The sequence below is a fragment of the Perissodus microlepis genome, chromosome 16 (assembly GCF_051167445.1).
Source record: "Perissodus microlepis isolate ML-2025 ecotype Zambia chromosome 16, ASM5116744v1, whole genome shotgun sequence".
NCBI lineage: Eukaryota > Metazoa > Chordata > Actinopteri > Cichliformes > Cichlidae > Perissodus > Perissodus microlepis.
The window spans coordinates 3,292,789-3,310,963 of record NC_140476.1 but is presented as its reverse complement, the minus strand read 5'-3'; the positions used below and the strand labels follow the sequence as shown (position 1 = coordinate 3,310,963).

Sequence of the window (18,175 nt, the reverse complement as noted above, 5' to 3'; positions counted from 1 at the left end):
ATGGACTGGCATCCTGTCTGCACTGTGCTCTGTTTCTCGCTCTAAGAAAACCCCTGTTCCCTGAATCAGACAAGGATGGATTGTTTTTTCTCACACAATAGTAACAGATTTTTGATAGAACCTAGCTGATAATAGCAAGTTTGCAACAGACATAATAACGGTATAAAAATGATATCACAAGCATTACTCATGTTCTTGTGGATACATTTTCCTTTAAACTGAGTGGACACTGTGCCAACATCTGGGTCATTTGGTCCAGTGGGGAGAGCAAAGCCCCAAGTGTAACTTTTTGTTTCTGCATGATTAAGACTGGAGCCTCTGGGGCTGATGTCACTGCTGCTGCAGTCGCAGTGTGATCTGAATTGACAGCCAGACATGACTTTATTGTGCATTCAGAGTAACCAGGGGTACTTCTGGGGACATTTAAGAAAAATCTTTGTTAAAACTATTTTTTCTTTTTATTCTGTACTTTGGTTTCTGAAAAAATATGAGCAAATCTTTGGTTCACCCATAAACTACAGATGTTTATTGTGCCAGTTAGAAAAAGACGGTTCTTTTTAGCCGTTGTCCTTGGATACAAGCACATAACATACAGTGGTTTAATAAAGTACCAATAACAGTTTAACTGTATTTACATTATTTAGGTGACCTGCAAATTGTCACCAAAGAAATACTTAAAATATACAGTCATTTTAAGTGTTGCATAACTAATTTTGCAGAAAACAAGCAATATTTCCCCATCCTACATTATAAGTACGCTGTGGAGCCATATTATTGAGTGACTTACCTTTTTACATCGTTATTTATTAGAATAGTTTTTAATCTTCCTTATATTGATGTGCATGATGGATATTCTATGTTTATTTGTTCTTTTTTGCTTACTCTGTACTTAGAAGCTACTGAAATTGGCCGATAATATAATAATTTCTTTGTGTTCTGTAAAAACTTGACTTGTTACTTATTGTAAGGTACTATCTGTACGTACTTGTAGGTAAATATAATCACATTGTAATTTCAAATAAAATACACTGAAATTCCATTCAGCTGATTTTGTACTGTATGAACTTGCTTGTAAATTTTAGGAATAAATAAAGCAGATTGTTTTTGTTTACTTTCAAGGCAGCTGTGTAATGAAGCTGGCTCGGAAGTGAATAATTACATGGAAATGCGATGACTGGTATCCCGTGGTTTAAAGTTGGAACTCATTAGTTTTGCTGTAACTTGATAATAAAGTCACCAAAAGCGGTTAGCAGTCTCCACAGCTCGACTTAAAACGTCAAATTACTGTGACATTAAATCAAGTGAGTACCTCAAAATAGCACATGCACTGTGAGGAGCGCACACAGCTTCAGTCGGTTAGAGTTATAAAATGATAACTTGTGTAATATTTTTCAAGCAGCGTGACTGAATCTGAGTCACGGAAGGGAAATGAAGATTAAAGATCTGCCTTCAAGGACAATCCAGAGCCACCGGCTTGTAGACAACATAGCAGCAGAAGATAAATCCTAATATGTTTCTATGGGACTGTTTTTTTCACTTGAGCTGAATACTTTCCAAGGCACCGATGGGCTTCAGACATCAAAGCTGACAGAAGCTAATTAAACATTTCAATTTCAAGATGTTTCTGAAAAGATAAACAGAACTCAGAAATACCTTAAGGGGCACTTCTGTCAGTTAATTGCCTCCTTTGGGTATAAAAGTAACAAACTTTGTTTTAAATCCCCCTCTTTAGTCTGTTTTGATCTCTGAGGCCCTGACGTGACAGTATACATAATTTTAGTAAATGTCTTGATTTTCAGTACTGGATTGGGGTCATTTAAGGACAGAAAGTCTAATTTGTCTATTTCTTTAGTCTGTGTTCTTGATCTCTCGCTCTCTCTTTATGAGAGTATTTATTTGCTCAGGGTTCGAGTGTAATTTTTGCACTATTAATTATAAATATTTACTTATTTACTTTGGTTCTCGATCTCTACAATGAAGCACCATCACTCCCACAAATAAATACAGATGTACGCTTTGTTGTTACTGGACATCCTCCGAATAACAAACGCATTGTGTGAAGCGAGGAAGTGAACGTAACACGGTCACGGGGTTAGTCCTTTGGCCAGAAAGCCTGATGGCCAACACCTGTCTAAACACATGTAGATGAAAAACAGAATGCGCACCCGCTGCAAGATTAATACGCCCCTCTTTTTTTAAGACCCTTATCTAATCAGACGGGTCAGTCAAGAGCATGTGCTTGTTTACAGTGACAGCACCACCCTCGTTCCTTGTTCAACTGGCCGAGTGAATGAACAGTTTTGTCCAAATACTTTAGGGCGAACTGGGTTTGCTCCAAGAAAAATGCGCTGTTCTGTCAAACAGCAAATACTCCGCTTTATATTTCTGAGTGTGTTTGTGTGTCTTTGTGCAGACATGGCAAACAGGAGGTTTTCATTTCATACATAGATGCTTCTTCATCCTAACGTTTGAATTTATGAGCCTTTGCCCTGCACGGCAATGCAAGAGAACACCTTCACAGATAGATAGATAGATAGATAGATAGATAGATAGATAGATAGATAGATAGATAGATAGATAGATAGATAGATAGATAGATAGATAGATAGATAGATAGATAGATAGATAGATAGATAGATAGATAGATAGATAGATAGATAGATAGAATTTTAATTCAAACATGAAGATATAACTGAAATAACAAGAGAAAAAAGAAAAAAAGAAAAACAAAACTTTTCATATTTCATGTATATATCTATGTCTACAGAATGAGCATGCTCAGAGTAGGATGAAGTCTACACTTTTCCTGTTTCTACCCCCGTATTTCAACTTTTATTACTTACAAATCCATATTCAGAATTCGACATTATATGATCCATACATGTTTAAGTCTGCACTCATATACAACACATAAACATACACTCATAAAACAATTTTAGCACTTAAACCAAAACAATAACAAACTACATTTTTACATAAACTAAGCACGCTGTGGTTAACACCTGCTTAATCTGTGAGCTTATTTTATATCTATGTTACAAATACCTTAATGAGCGCTTTAAGCTTGGGTTACTCTGGCTTTGATCTATAAAAAGGAGGACAAGGCTTCAATAGAGCACAGTGAGACAACTCAGTCACTGAGAGGAATATTTCCTATATTCATGCAATTTATTATTTTTAAACAATCGTGTGAATTTGTGTATTGATGTACTTTTCTTGATTTCATCTGTACAGGTGTTCTCATGTGACTGTAATGCTGTGATATTTTACATTTGTCCCTACTACTGGCTTGCTGAACATAAGGATTCCTCTCAGGTCATGAGTATTTTGTCTTATTTGGAACAAGTTCTGAATGTTGTGGGGCAAAGATTTATTTGCTGCTTTGTACATTGTTTGCACAGTTCTTAAACATTAAAGTTCATTACATTAAAATTAGAAAAAGACCAAATAATATTTGAAAGGGTTACGAGGAGAAAGCCTCATCTTTCAGTTGCTTCTGAACAAACCCAAACTTCTGGAAAAATTTGCTTTAGACAAATGAGACCAAAATGGAGATGTTTGCCTATAACATAGCACCACATGTGGAAAAACAAACACAACTCATCAGCACAAACACCTCATACCAAGTGTCAAGCCCAGTGCTGAGAGGGTGATGATTTGGGCTTGCTTTGCAGGGACAGTCCCTGGGCACCTTGCAGCAACTGATTCGACCACGAGCTCCTCCGTATGCTAAAGTATTCTAGAGAGAAAAGCGAGGCATCCAGTGCTGCAAAGTCCAGACTTCAACCAGATTAATACTGCAGAAGGACCTGTAGGTGTATTTAATTATCCACATGGCCCGAGTGTAAGTGATTCCAGCCTCCTTATAAAAAGACTGCAGCTGTTTGTATCAACAAACACATATTGAAACTATTCACTTGCACTCGTGTGTTTCTCCACTTTTGTTCAGTGTTTTCTTTTACTTACTGATATTTTACATATGTTAATCAAAAATGCTCCACTGTTTCACTCAATCCACAGAACTGCACCGTGTCCTAGTTTCCCATTGGTCACATGACTGCATTTACTCCTCTTTGTCTACAACATTTCTCCTTTTCTTTCTTCTCTTGAATTTACATTTTTCAAACCCTTTAAATGTATCTTGTACATGCATTATGGATCACACAACTTGGTTCCTCAGAAACACTCTTGTTTTAGAGTGTTGATGAAGTATAATTGTAAATATTGAGTTATTGATTAATTTTGAAAACAGGTGATGCTTTGCCAGAATAAGATGGCTGATATGCTTTATTTAAAATGTAGTTTCAAATGTTCATGGTTGACATGTTAATATTCACTGCTCATTACAAAGATGTTATTAGCACAAGTATATAAGTACATTATAGCTATATTGAAACATGTATACTGTCAGGGTGGCAAAGTTTTTTTAAAAATAAATTTTATTTTCAGTCACAGCAGCATGTTAATAACAAAACATTGAACATACAGTAGTTTGCTGTTCAGTATTTACAATACCCCAAAAGATAACAGAAATAGAGAAGGAAAACAAACAAACAAACCAAACAAACCCCTACAAAACAACAAAAAAACAAACAAACAACAACAAACAAATATAAAAATAAAATGTATAAGGGACATTCAGTGTACAGTTAACTATGATAGTGATATAGAGATATGGCATCCGGTCATGATAAGGTGGTCATTTTAAATGTTTCCATGTACATCAGGAATGGCTGCCATGCCTTAAGAAATTTGGTGGTTGAACCTGCCAGTGTATATCTCATCTTTTCTAAATGTAAAAACCTCATGAGCTCTGCAAACCACTGTTCATGTGTGGGCAGGGTGGCAAAGTTGTCTTTTTTCATGTCAAAAGAAAGGTGAGTGCAGGACTCAGGCTGACTGAGATTTTTCCCTGAAAGCCCTTCAGACTCGGTCTCCAGTTACAATGAAGTCATTTCAAGGCAGTGAGTAAGGATTGTGCTACTGAGGAAGAGGGGGAGGAGGAAGAAGAAGGTCAAATATATACCTTAAATCTGAAAAAATGCAGAGGAATTAAGCTGTGGCAGGTCTGTACTTTGATAAAGAATCACTGAATTTATGCAACAAGTAGCAATTATAGTGTGCGTACAGACCAAAAATGTATCCCTGCTTTTCATCAAATAAAAACCATTAAATGTTTCCCATTTTTGACTCCATTGAAAACAATATATCTGGTTACATGCAGCTCATAATTATATATAAACACACATTATTTGTGGATAAGTGGAAATATTTTAATCATGTCCAAGTCCTTTTAGAGAAACAGTATCAAACTCAAACTACAGCCCACTCTGATCTTTAGTTTAACTGCACAATGAATCCCTGGACGATCTCAATATAAGAAAAAAGACATACACTTTTAAAATGTACGTCTCAGTTTTTCAACATGACAAAGAAATGCTGCTCTAGTTGATGACATAAATGAAATGCACGTACAAATGTACAAATAATATACCAATGTAATGTTAAATTATTTCTGTAATTAATTTTTTAGAAGACGGCTGCCGCCCTGCGGAACTATTTATCAGCTGCAGTGTCTACACGGACAACAATAAGGTAAACTACTCACTGCACTTCCGTTGCCCATGACACCGGAGCGAAGTTCTGACAGCTGATTCCTAAATCAGTTCATATCCATTTCGTGCCTCCAGGGCGTCATTTTTGAGGTTATTTACAGGCGCACGGAGCTGCTACGACCCTCAGCTGGAGTTGCAGACTGCGGCCCGAGCAGAGGAGGGGCGGCTGATTATGGTGTAGCGCGGAGCGCTAGCTCTGAGACAGCAGGTAACACAGATCACACACAGGCTAACAGCAGTTAGCACACAGACTTTGCGGGCAACTTTCAGCTGTACAGCTGCTTCCATCTGCGTTTAGAGAGGAATAACCCCGAGCCGAGGCTGCGTATGAGCTTGGACATAGTGTCCAGCTAGCCGTGCTGAGCAGTGTGAGCTATTTGTTGTTGTTATTTTACGGTAACACAGCAGCCCACAGCTCGGAGACGAGGCAGTGACTTCACTCTGAAAAGTTTTAGTACGAGTCCTGAATGTGTTTGAAGAACCTTCAGCGCTGCACAAAGGTTTAACTCGTGAACTACACCTCTGTTTGGTTTGGGTGTTATAAGAAGGGAGCCGACTCCTTCTAGTTTGGGTCACGTTGGGTTTGGGTTTTGGGGAAGTTTGGGATTTAGGGAATATTTTCAGTTGCGCTGATCGCTGGAACTGCGGTAGTCATATGTTGCCTGCTTACTGCTTACTGTTTGACCGGCATCCAGGTACTATGTGTCAAGGAGGTGCAGCAGTGAGTGACAGCTGAGGCAGGTGGGCCTTGACTCAGGCGCAGTGACACACATTTCACGGTCCGCTGATAGTTGATACCTTTACTCTCTGCTTCCCACATCGCTCAGACTGGATTCACACTGACCGAGAGCTGCAGCCTGCGCTGTCTGTGAAGCAGTATCACAGTAAGAGCGCTGTGGCACATGATGTTTTCAAAAGACCAAAAAGATTGAGTCTGATGTCAGATGAGAGCGAAGGACAAATATTGCATGTGCAATAGATAAAAAATGTAACCTGTCAGGAAAAGGGTAAGATAGACCAACTGACAGCAAGCCAGTGCTGTCCTCTGTATGCCCCACTGATGATTTACCCTTAACAGTCAGGGTCACATTCTGCCTCAGACACTGTTTGTTTACAGTATATCTGTGTTCCTGGATTCAAGGTCCATCTGTTTTCTCGTCATGAAAACTTCCAGCCCTTGACTGACTGTGGACTGTACTGTACGAGTAGTGACCCTGCAAGAAATATAACAGTCCGTGATGTCTTGACTCAGCAACCTGCTTATCACACAGAAGGAATGTGTGCAGTGAGATTTCCTTCTGTTGATGGAAATGTTGTGTTGCGGTGCTCAATACTAGATCCTGTTTTTGAGTTAGATTTGAATCCCCCCCCCCACTAAATTCACACTAAATTCACACCTTCTCTGCAACCAGATGATAGCTACGAGATCAAAAGCATGATTGTGCAGGAAATAATATTTAACATATCTATAATTCAAAACTTTTTCAGCACGTCTCTGCACATCATTCGGAATTGCAGATGAGTTGCTTATGAGTTGCAATTAAGATGGATTAAATATGAACAAGTTTAAAATAATTTTTTCACAGTAGTTGTAGTAATGTACGTGATATGTAGTAGTACTAATTTTCTGTGAAAAAATAGAGAAGACTTCTTACTGTTTGCCTTTGATGCAATTTACCTTGAAAGAGCTGTGGTCTGTGTGTTTGCTCCTCTCTATTCTCTGTGTTACCTGTATGTGCATAATTGTAACAGCATTATGTTTTTTTTTTTTTTTTAAATTATATTTTTATTGAAGAGAAAAAAAAAGGGACTTGTTACAATAAAGTGCATTGACATTATTTAGTCAAAAAAAGAAAAAAAAAACCTTTTTCTTAGTCCTTTTGTTTTACATTCTGATAGCAAAGAAAAATAAAATTAACTCATTGGCTTGACAGTGTGTTACATAATGCAGCATGTTTAACTTATTTACAAAGACTACATTAGGTACATATTATGAAGTTGAGGGTCAACCTGACATTGTACGATACATGGGAGATACACCAATTCAGGGCTGGTCTTACCTAAATTCAGGGCGGATGGGGGGACACAAAGCTAATCCATTTATTCCATATTTTGTAGAATTTGTCTTTTCGAATTTTTAAAAAGAATGTCAATTTTTCCATTTTAAATATTTCGAAAACCACATTAAACCAATCCTCAAGTGTTGGCGGAGTTGGATTTAACCACTTTCTGGTTATTGATTTTTTGCTGGCCGCTAATAGCGCTTGTAAGAGTTTTGTGTCCCCTCCCCGGACTGAGCCAGCAACCAAGCCCAAGTACAAATTTACAAAATTGATGTCAAATTTTATCTTAAAAACCTCACACAAAGTTTTATGAATTCCCAGCCAGTAATTTTTTTAAGTTAGGGCAGTCCCAAAAGATATGATAATGATGTGCCTCTTCTGATCCACATCTTCTCCAGCATTCTGCTGTCCCATTTCTATATTTAGTTTGATGAGGGGTTTTGAAAAATCTAATAATGTTCTTCCAACAGTGGTCTCTCCAAGATAAAGAACTTGTTGAGTACCAATGAAAATTACAAATCCTCTCCCAGTTCTCGTTTGTTATACCCATCCCCGATTCCCATTTAATCTTAACATTTTGAGTAGTATCCTTCCTTGCTTGAAGGAGCACATCATATAGTTTGGAGATTGCCTTTCTCAGAGAACTATCATATGCTAATTTAACTATCTTAAAATTTTCTGACTCAACCATATTCGAGTTTGGGATATTGCAGTGTTTGTTAAAGTAATCCCTCATTTGAAGAAACCTGAAGAAATCTTCTTGTCTTAAGCCATTTCTTATTTGTAAAGACTGGAAACTCTGTAGTGTCCCTTTATGTGTGAAGGAATGGAATGTTGTTAGTCCACTCTCTATCCAGGACTGAAATCTATTATCACTTTCATTTGGTTTAAAATCTGTGTCATAAGCACACCATGTAAATACTTTTAGTATTCGTTCACTACCACATATTTTAATAATAATAATAATAATAATAATAATAATAATAATAATAATGGATTGGATTTATATAGCGCTTTTCAAGGCACCCAAAGCGCTTTACAACGCCACTATTCATTCACTCTCGCATTCACACACTGGTGGAGGCAAGCTACGGTTGTAGCCACAGCTGCCCTGGGGCAGACTGACAGACTGCCATATCGTGCCATCGGCCCCTCACCAGTGGGCGGTAGGGTAAAGTGTCTTGCCCAAGGACACAACGACCAGGACAGAGAGCCTGGGGAACGAACCGGCAACCTTCCGGTTACAGATGCGCTTCCCAACCCCCTGAGCCACAGTCTCCCGTGGCTATTTTAGTCACTTTATTCCATATTTTTAAAGTGTGGCTTATCCATGGTCCTTTATCTTCTAAACGGTCTGCCAATTTTTTATTCGCAATTGAGGATTTCCACTTAGCTTTCAAATTCGGGTTACACCATTGCAGCAGGGGGATGACCTGAGATGCATAATAGTAGTATTGTAAGCATGGGAGCATTGTCCCCCCTTTTGCCTTGCTTAACTGTAAAGATCTAAATTTAATTCTTGGTTTTTTTCCCATGCCAAATAAAGTGCGAAATCCATTTGTCCCATTCCCCAAACTGTGTTTGACTTACTTCAACAGGCAAAGTTCTAAATAAATAGAGGAGTCTTGGGAGTACGTTCATTTTCACTGCTAATATCCTTGAATTTTAATTTAAGAAAGGCACCAGATTCCACCTATCTAAATCAAATTTTATGTTCTGTGACAAGTGACCATAATTTACTTGTGATAGATTAGAAATATTCTTAGTTAGAATTATTCCCAAGTATTTAAGTGTTTCAGCTTCCCAATTTATATTATAATTATCTCGTAAAGTGTTAGATGCTGTATAGTTTAGTGTCATTACCTGTGTTTTGTTTAGGTTTAGTTTATAACCAGACAGTTCTCCAAAGACGGATAGAGAGGACATCAACTCCTCAAATGATTCTTCAGGTTCCTTCAAAAAGACCAAGACATCATCTGCAAACATTGCAACTTTTTGTTCTTCCCCAGCAACTACAATACCTTTAATTTTGGTATTGTTTCTTATAAACTGACCAAGAGGCTCAATATAAAGTGCAAATAAAAGTGGTGAGACTGGACAACCCTGCCTGGTCCCTCTTTCTAGAGTAAGTGATTCAGATAAATCTCCATTGACTTTCACGCGAGCCCTTGGTTTATCGTAAAGGGATTGTATTATTAAGATGAATTTATTGTGGAAACCAAAAGTCTTCAGTACCCTATAAAGAAAAAGCCATCTGACTGAATCAAAGGCTTTCTCAGCGTCCAGTCCCACCAACACTGCCTGGACCCCATCTCTGTTTATTTGTTCCATAACATGTAGGGAACGCCTTACAGCATTATGTTTTAAACCACAGTTACATGAGAAGTTTTGAATTTTTGTCCTCAATTTTAGATTGTGGGAGGAAACCAGTGTGAATGTTTGAATAACTGCAATTAACAAGTGACGTTACTACAGATGTGATGCTTGTTTTGAGAGTGTTGATGGGGAGGTATAGATAAGGTCAGAAGGAGCTTCACTAAGTATTTAATGTTCTAGGGGAAGCATATGATAGGGTGTCCAGAGAGGAACTGTGGTGCTGCATGAGGAAGTGAGGATTGGCAAAGAAGGCTATAAGGGTGGTGCAGGACCTGTATGAGGTCAGCGAGATGGTGGTGAGGTGTGCAGTAGGAGTGACAGATGGGTTCAAGGTCGGGTGAGTTTACTTCAGGGATCTTCTTGTTTGCAGTGGTGATGGACAGGCTGACCATCCACCCATGGACTGTGATGATTGCAGATGACTGTGGTCTGTAGTGAGAGTAGGGATCAAGTGGAAGAGAGCCTGGAGAGGTGAAGCTATGGTCTCAAGAGGAGGAATGAAAGTCAGTAGAAGCAAGACAGAATACATGTGTATGAGAGGTGAAGCAGCAGAGGTGATGAAGGTAGATGAGTTTAAACGGGGGGTCAGCCATTCAGTGCAACAGACAGTCCACAAGAGAGATGAAGAAGTGAGTGCAGGTGGAGTGGAGTGGGTGGAGATGGATGTCAGGGGTAATTTGTGACAGGAGAGCTGCAGGAATAAAAGGGAAGTTTTACAAGATGGTAGTGAGACCTGCTAGGATGTGTAGCTTGACATGGTGGCACTGACAATTAGACAGAAGGCCAGCCTGGAGGTGGCAAATTTTTATTGCAGGTGACCAAAATGGACAAGATTAGAAATGAGTTCATGAGAAGCACACATCAGGTTGGAGTCAAAGTTGATGAGCTGATTTGGACATGTACAGAGGAGGGGCAATGGGTATATTGTCCAATGGATGTTAAATATGGAGCTGTGAGGTGGTTTATGGATGTATTGAAGGAAGACATGCAGAGGGTTGGTGTGACAGTGGAGGATGCTGGGATATGGGGAGGGAGATTATCTGCTGTGGCGACCCCTGATGAGAACAGTGAAAGGAAGTGGTAGAAATATTTATTTGTAATGAAAACACAGACTCCCTCGTGTAATTCAGGATTATTTGACTGCTGTATCACTACCTTATAATGCCTCTGCTTCTGTGTGTTATGCAGTATGGTGTAACTGAGCATTTTATTCTGTATGCTCTGTGTTGTTTGCAGGCATTTGAGCAGCAGTGCATTGCAGCACGGTGCACCGTGGTTTTGACAGTCATATCACATCAGCGTAGCCATGCTCACGTTGGCCAGTAAGCTGAAGAAAGAAGACGGAGGAAAGACAGGCCGTGCCTCCGGAGCCTCAGACTCCACCCACAGGGTCTCAATCAGAGACCGCCTCCTTACCAAAGGTACCCGGGTATTTTATAATTTGGTCCATTTTTCAGTTTCAGTTTCCTTTTTTTATTACAGGAACAAAACAAGATTTCAACAAGGTTGCAACAGTTTTCCTCTTGTGAATATAATCCATTCCTCCATCCTTCCTTCCTTCCTTCCTTCCTTCCTTCCTCCCTTCCTTCTTCTTAACTGTTTCTCCATCTTAGCTTGACGGAGTGGCTGGAGTCTGTCCCAGCATTTGTGCTCACTGGTTAGGGTGAGAGTCACTTGTATGTTAGCTCTCTCTCTGGCTCTGACCACAGAGACAAAACATTCACTGTGCAGAGCGCCATGAATACTAGGGATGCTCCTTGAGGCTAATTTACTAATGTTTTTAAATGGCAGAACACAGTCTGACTGACTCGTGTCATAGTAGTACACGCTCGGAAATCCGAGTCGAGCGTAATGGACGAGGTTAAATGCTGTCTCCTCTGATATTATGCATGTATTCAAGAGTTGTTAACACTTAATCATGTTCTTAAATAATCAAATCACATTTTACATTTTGGGTTGTAGCCCTTGAACTTGTAGCATCTCAGAAACAATTGGCAACAACAAGTGTTCAGTAATAAAATAGGAGAGAGGTACTTTAACTGATTAGTATTAGAATGTTGACTAGCGATAGCAGCAATTTTTAAACCTCTAGTTTAAACCTATAAGTGGGCATGCCCTGAGGGGAGACTGGCCACCTGCTCTGCGCTCTACAACTTCGTCTTCCTCCTCAACTTGAAACTCTGGTTGAAGGCTTGTTTTAGACACAGTAAAGTAGATCCAGAACATCGTAGGGCAAGAGTGCAAGTGGTTAAAATGGGGCTTCCAGTGAGGGCTCTGCAATAGCAGGACGCCGCCCAGAGGTGCACACAGAGATGATCTCTCCAAAGGGATCTTTCTTTATTTCTTTATGTTACATGCATAGAATCATGGAAATTAACTTTATTAAAATATTAGTTGTAGGTAATACATCTAATTAGTCAGAATTTTTGCTTGAGCATCATGAAGAGAAATACCCAAATGCCATTCCCTTTGAGACTCCCAGCAGGTGACAGCTTTGCCAGTCAAACATGCATGAATAATGGCAGCAGCTGCAGCTCATGACAACACAATAAGACCCAAGAGATGTAAACAAATTGGTTTCTTGATCAATGAATAATTTTGTGTTTCAACACAGAAAATAGCCTCGAAATAACTTTCACACTCACATTTGTGTGACGTTATTATCAAACATGTAATCTTACAGTCTGCTGTCAGACTCTTATTTCCTTGGTCTTACACTCCTGAAGCTTTACCTCCACTAACAAAATGCTTTTCAGGCCAACTGTTGTAGTAAGACATTTGCCAGCCCTCCAACATAAAGGCTGCACATGTCCTTGTTGTATTATTGTTATTTTTGTATTTTATAGTGCAAGTATATCATGTTTACAGACGCAAAATAAAGTTGGTAAATTTTATGTTTAACTTTTGAATGCATGACCGTATAAGTTGGTGATTTAGAGCCAACCATCCCAAAAACATACTTCACACAAATGTTTTTACACATATTAGTTTTATAGAGAGACCCACCTTCAGCCAGAAGGAAGCTCTTTTAGCTTTTCTTAGCTGGGGACAGGTGACCTAAATTGTAGGTGATGGATTAAAGATTTTTCAAAATCTGAGTAGGACTTTGATTTTTGGCCAAAGTTTGTTACTGTGAGCTACTCTTAATCTGATAAAAGCCCATCGTTGGTCTCCTTAGGCAAAACAGTAAGCCGGCGTTATCTCCGAGGGAGCTGTTAAGTAGATTACTGTGTACACACATTCTGTGTGGAGAAACAGATGAAACTCCAGCGACTTCCTTGAATTACCGAATTATTAGACTATGCACATCTCAAAGAGCATATTTACCAAAGTAAAAATTCTCAGCAGGCCACGTCCGACCAACAGCACCAGCTGCCCAGAGAAGAAAAATACAGCGGGTATTTTTGTTGTGTATTTTTCTGGGAGGTAAAGGTGTTAAACCAGCTGACACAAATTAGGAGTGAAAAGTGTGTCAGTAGTGAGAAAACACAACAGACCCTGAACGCTTTTAAAAATTCAGCCCGACCTCGCCCTCTGGCAGCGAGAACAAAACAACCTTTTATCCTTCTTGCGTTGCTCTTCTCTCTCCCCGTCTCCTTTTTCCTACTTTGGCCCACCGTGTTACTCGCTGTGTGTCTCTGCTACACTGCGCTGTATGTAAAATACATTTTTTTGTGCATGAATTTCATATTAGACTTTATGTTTTATGCAGAGAAACTTTCCTGACAGTGCAGCTACTAAAATATTACTTCATTATAAAAACACCAGTGTGGGAGTGGGAGTTCTTTGTGTATGAGGATATCACACTGTGCCTCATTCTTCAGCCTCTTTTTTTTGTGTTTTTGCTGCTGTCTCACTCGTTCTTATTTTCTGCCAACAGAAGTTGCCGAACTTGAAGCCAATCTTCCTAGTAAGTACTTGCACTTTCATACACACAGCATTTTTTTTCCAGCTCCACGTTTTCCGCCAGTCAAAAGCAGCTGAAACTCTGACAACTGAGTAATTGGCCTAATTTGCCATAAATCCTCATAGTCTCCTTCTGGCTCTTAATTTCCTCAGTTATGGTATAAAGGAGGCAGGAAAGAAAACCAAGCCTCTGATGTGCTTCACGTTCTCTGTTTTTGACAAATTGCTTTGCTAATGTTAAGTGAAAGCTATTTGTAACCATACTTTAAGCCGTTATTAAATTGCCACAAAGTTATTCAGCAACAACCAGTAACACGATCATTTTACTTCGTGGTTAAAATGTTTGTTAAATGAGTGATTCATGGAAGACTACTTAGTCCAAATGACAGACTAGTGGATGTTTTTAAATGATAAGAGACAGCTTAGCATTATTTAGCTGTGCATTTTCAGCCAGCTCGTCGAGTTCGACCTCATAAATGTATCTGTGTTAAGCTGCAAGTGATTCATGTCTTTAAATATAAACAAAAGTGATGCAGGCCTGAAGATGTTTGCTGCTCGCTGTATTTCTGCCCTTAGGGGAGGTATTTGTTTAAACAGACTTTACCCTTGGCTACTATTTTAGCACCGGCCTTAATTTGGGAACTTCCACCTCAGTATATCAGATCTTCTTTGGTCACTGCTATGCACAAGTGCAGAGTTCATCATGCTTGCTGTGGCTCAGACCAGGTTGCTTCTTTTTTTGTTTTTGTTTGTGGCCTGATGAAACTGATGTGTAGCTTGAGGGTCAGTGAACAATGAGTCATGCACACGGAAACAGGAAAGTAACACCGCTGATTGGCTTTCTTAGAAGATGTTTTTGTGAGATTCAAATTTAAAACGCAATTCAAAGAGCCCAAAAAAAGCACTAGTGTGTAGTTGCTGGAGGTAGGCGCTGCTGCAGCGGGTGTTCGCAGCTTATTTGATCTCTTCCTTATATGACAACCGGAGAGTTCTTTAAATTGCTTTTCAAACAATCACTACAGTTGCTGTGAGGTCATGCAGCTCTTAGATGAACAGCAGTGTGAAGCAGGAGGCGTTTATGTTTCTGCAACCTGTGCTGTACAATTAAGGAATGATAAAATAATGTTCTGTGCAAAGTGCTTTTTTAAAGTAGTTTTTATTTATGGAAACCGGGCTTATGTGTCAAAACATATTAGGATTTAATATATGTTAGAGGTGGGAATCACCAGACTTCCCACTATACGATATCACCTCAATACTTCACTCGAGATACAATTTTATTGTGATCTCACTCTTGGAATAACATATATTTCACTTTTTTATACTGCAAATTATCTCCCCAAGTTAAGCTTTTTCAGCATCTGTTTTGTCCAATAAGATTTTATCCAATCTGCTGATTACAAAGATCTAATTATTACATTTCCAATCAGCAACCTTCAATTCAATTTAATTACATTTTATTTATTTATACAGTGCCAAATTACAACAACAGTCGCCTCAAGGTGCTTTATATTGTAAGGTAGACCCTACAATTATACATACAGAGAAAAACCCAACAATCATATGACCCTTTGGGGACAGTGGGAAGGAAAAACTCCCTTTTAACAGGAAGAAACCTCCGGCAGAACGGGACTTCCTGTTTTATAGGCTCTATGTTAGTATAACAGAAACAGAAGGACCAGTCAAAACAAATCGAGGACCATATTTCTAAACGAGGGGCTACCTCTGTAGCATGGACATGGTTTGGTTATGAAAAGTCTGACATGGACCAGAAAACTCTACTATGCAAATTATGCAGAAAACCAGTCCCCACCACAGGCTCAAACATGACAAACCTCTTCTACCACCTACTCAAGAGTCACGTAAAAGAGTACGGAGCGAGTTTACGGATGAAAAGCAAAATAGAGCCGTCAGGTGCTCAAAATACACCTTAGACTTAAACGTTAAAACAAGCTTTTTTCCCGCAACACGCCGTGTAATAAATACTCACAAAGAAAATGGCAGCCGTTACAACTTGTATCTAAAACTGTAGTTTCATGCATCGGTCAAAACACTCGACTTCAGGTACATGGCGCTCAGCTGAAAACACTTCAAGTCGAGTTGCCCGAGATTCACAGAATTTACAGAAAATTTAAAATGTTTGTGATTTATATCGTTGTCTGAATGATAAATGTTTTATCAAAACATATCTGTTTTTATTTTTGTTTGTTTGTTTGGGTTTTTTTTTAGATGCAAAGTGCTGTTTGTTTTAGGAACTCCCGAGTGTTCAAACCTCATTTGTTAAATATGTATGGACCACTACGTATCCTTACTTTACGTCCCAGTATGAACGCTAAGATACCTTGAAGAGTATGAATTCATTAAATACGTAAAAACAACCCTCCCGGCTGTGAACACAGTGAGAAACACCAGTGTGAAGAACAGTGACAGATTTGTGTGCACAGTCTTTCACTTTTATGTTTGTGACTTTCTTGGAATCACTTAAAGCAGAGAGCTTTGCCTGTTAAAGGCAATATGTTAAACGGAGGGTGGATGGGGAAATAAGAAGCAAATCAGATGTAAAAAAACAAGGAGGACTCTGACTGATGGACTTCACTGAGGGAAGTTTTGTTGTCCAGGTGAAAGCTGGGATTCATCCACCGTGCAGTGAAGACATTTTTATTCTCTATAGGTTTACGCTCATAAACATGTCTTAATTGTAGCTGTTTAGTTCATCACATAATTATTATGATTATTATTGTTGTTATTGATCCATTTATGTAAGTTTTTATTTGCAGCTTTTAAGACATCATTTTCATGTTTTGAGGTGAAGAAAGGTTGTAAAAAATTTGATGCTGTATTTAAATGCAATATGCAATCTTCTCATAGAGCAAGCAGAGCACTTTATTTCTCAAGGGCTCTTTAATGACACTGATTCAGACTACCAGGGTTTCATTAATTCTTTTCTCATCAGGGAGCAATGTGTGAAACACGTTATATTAACATTCTGATGCATTGACTGGCAGCCAGCCCGGTATAATTTGATCATCCTCTTCAGAATGAGTTTCTAGTTCGTGTGTGTGTGTGTCTGCATTACTCTGATATTATAACTTCCATTGTGCAGCACAGAGTAGTGTTACGGTGTGTGACCAAAGCCAATAGTGACCACTTATATATGCTAGAGTTGCTGGGGCTCATTTGCATATATATAATGTGAATGTGAAGATGGCAGTCTGGAGTCATTTTAAGACATAAAGGAATTATTTCTATTATTATTTTTTAATCAAAAAGCTGGTAATTATGTAAGTAAAACAAATAAAAGGAGTTCTTTTATAGTTTTAAGTGTAGTACCTGTCCTTGAACACCAGGGGGGAATATGGTGCCACAGGGACTTTGAAATGCAAGGCAAAAATCCTGCACCAAATTAAGGCGGTATCAACATCATGGTTAGAACAGATTGCAGTATGTCTTAGATTTTAATGCCTTTATTTGCCAGTAAGGCAAATATGCTTCTGTTTTTATTATCTGACTCTAATGACTCTTTTTTTCCTCTTTCCCCACATCGTTCGTGTCCAGGCACATGCAAAGCCAGTTTTCCAGATGAGGATAAGCTGCATCATTTTCAGCTGGCAGTGTCTCCTGGTAAGAAAACAAGAAAGCCTGTTTTGATCCCGCTCTAAAAACTGTTTTGGTACACCCTCAGAAAAAAAAGTTGGTTCTTATTCTAGTTATAAAAGTTTTTAAATCTGTCTCACTTAAATTTACTTCACCAGCACATTTAAAGATGAACTGGTGTAGTAAAAGAAGCTCTGACAGGGACGTTGTTGGGTTCAGGTGATTTAGTGTGAAGGAGAGGAGACTGCAAGTGTTTGCAATTTGTTTCTCAATCTAAAGTATTCCCTTTGAAAGGCACTTAAGCATTCTCTGTACTTTCACATTACCGCAGCACTGTCTTCACTCCCCAAGGCAGTTGTGCTTAATCAGCATTGTTTCAAGCTCAGCGGGCTACCTGTCGAATATTGTACAAACCAAACATAGTGGTGTGGAGTTACCTAAGTCTCCGGAGGCTCTCATGCGTCCCACTTCCTGCTTCCTCTCCATCACACACAAACTTTCTTCCAGCCCAAACCCAGTTTCTCCTTATCATTCTCCTCATGTAGCAATCTGTCTTCATTTTCATCAGTAAACATGCCAATCCATAGACTGAGAGAAATCTCAGTCATGTTGGAGCAATAG

At 38.9% G+C, this 18,175-nt stretch overlaps 1 protein-coding gene across 1 annotated transcript in view; it reads left to right on the top strand.

The window, feature by feature from the left end:
- The first annotated feature begins 5,591 nt into the window (after nt 1-5,591).
- Nucleotides 5,592-18,175, top strand: part of ube2f (ubiquitin-conjugating enzyme E2F (putative)) — a 62,659-nt gene continuing 50,075 nt past the window's right edge. Inside the window, exons 1-4 of the mRNA XM_084954636.1 lie at nt 5,592-5,823; nt 11,291-11,475; nt 13,935-13,964; nt 17,516-17,581. Of these exons, the coding sequence (XP_084810762.1) occupies nt 11,361-11,475; nt 13,935-13,964; nt 17,516-17,581 (211 nt within the window). The 5' untranslated portion in view covers nt 5,592-5,823; nt 11,291-11,360. The remainder of the gene's footprint in view (nt 5,824-11,290; nt 11,476-13,934; nt 13,965-17,515; nt 17,582-18,175) is intronic.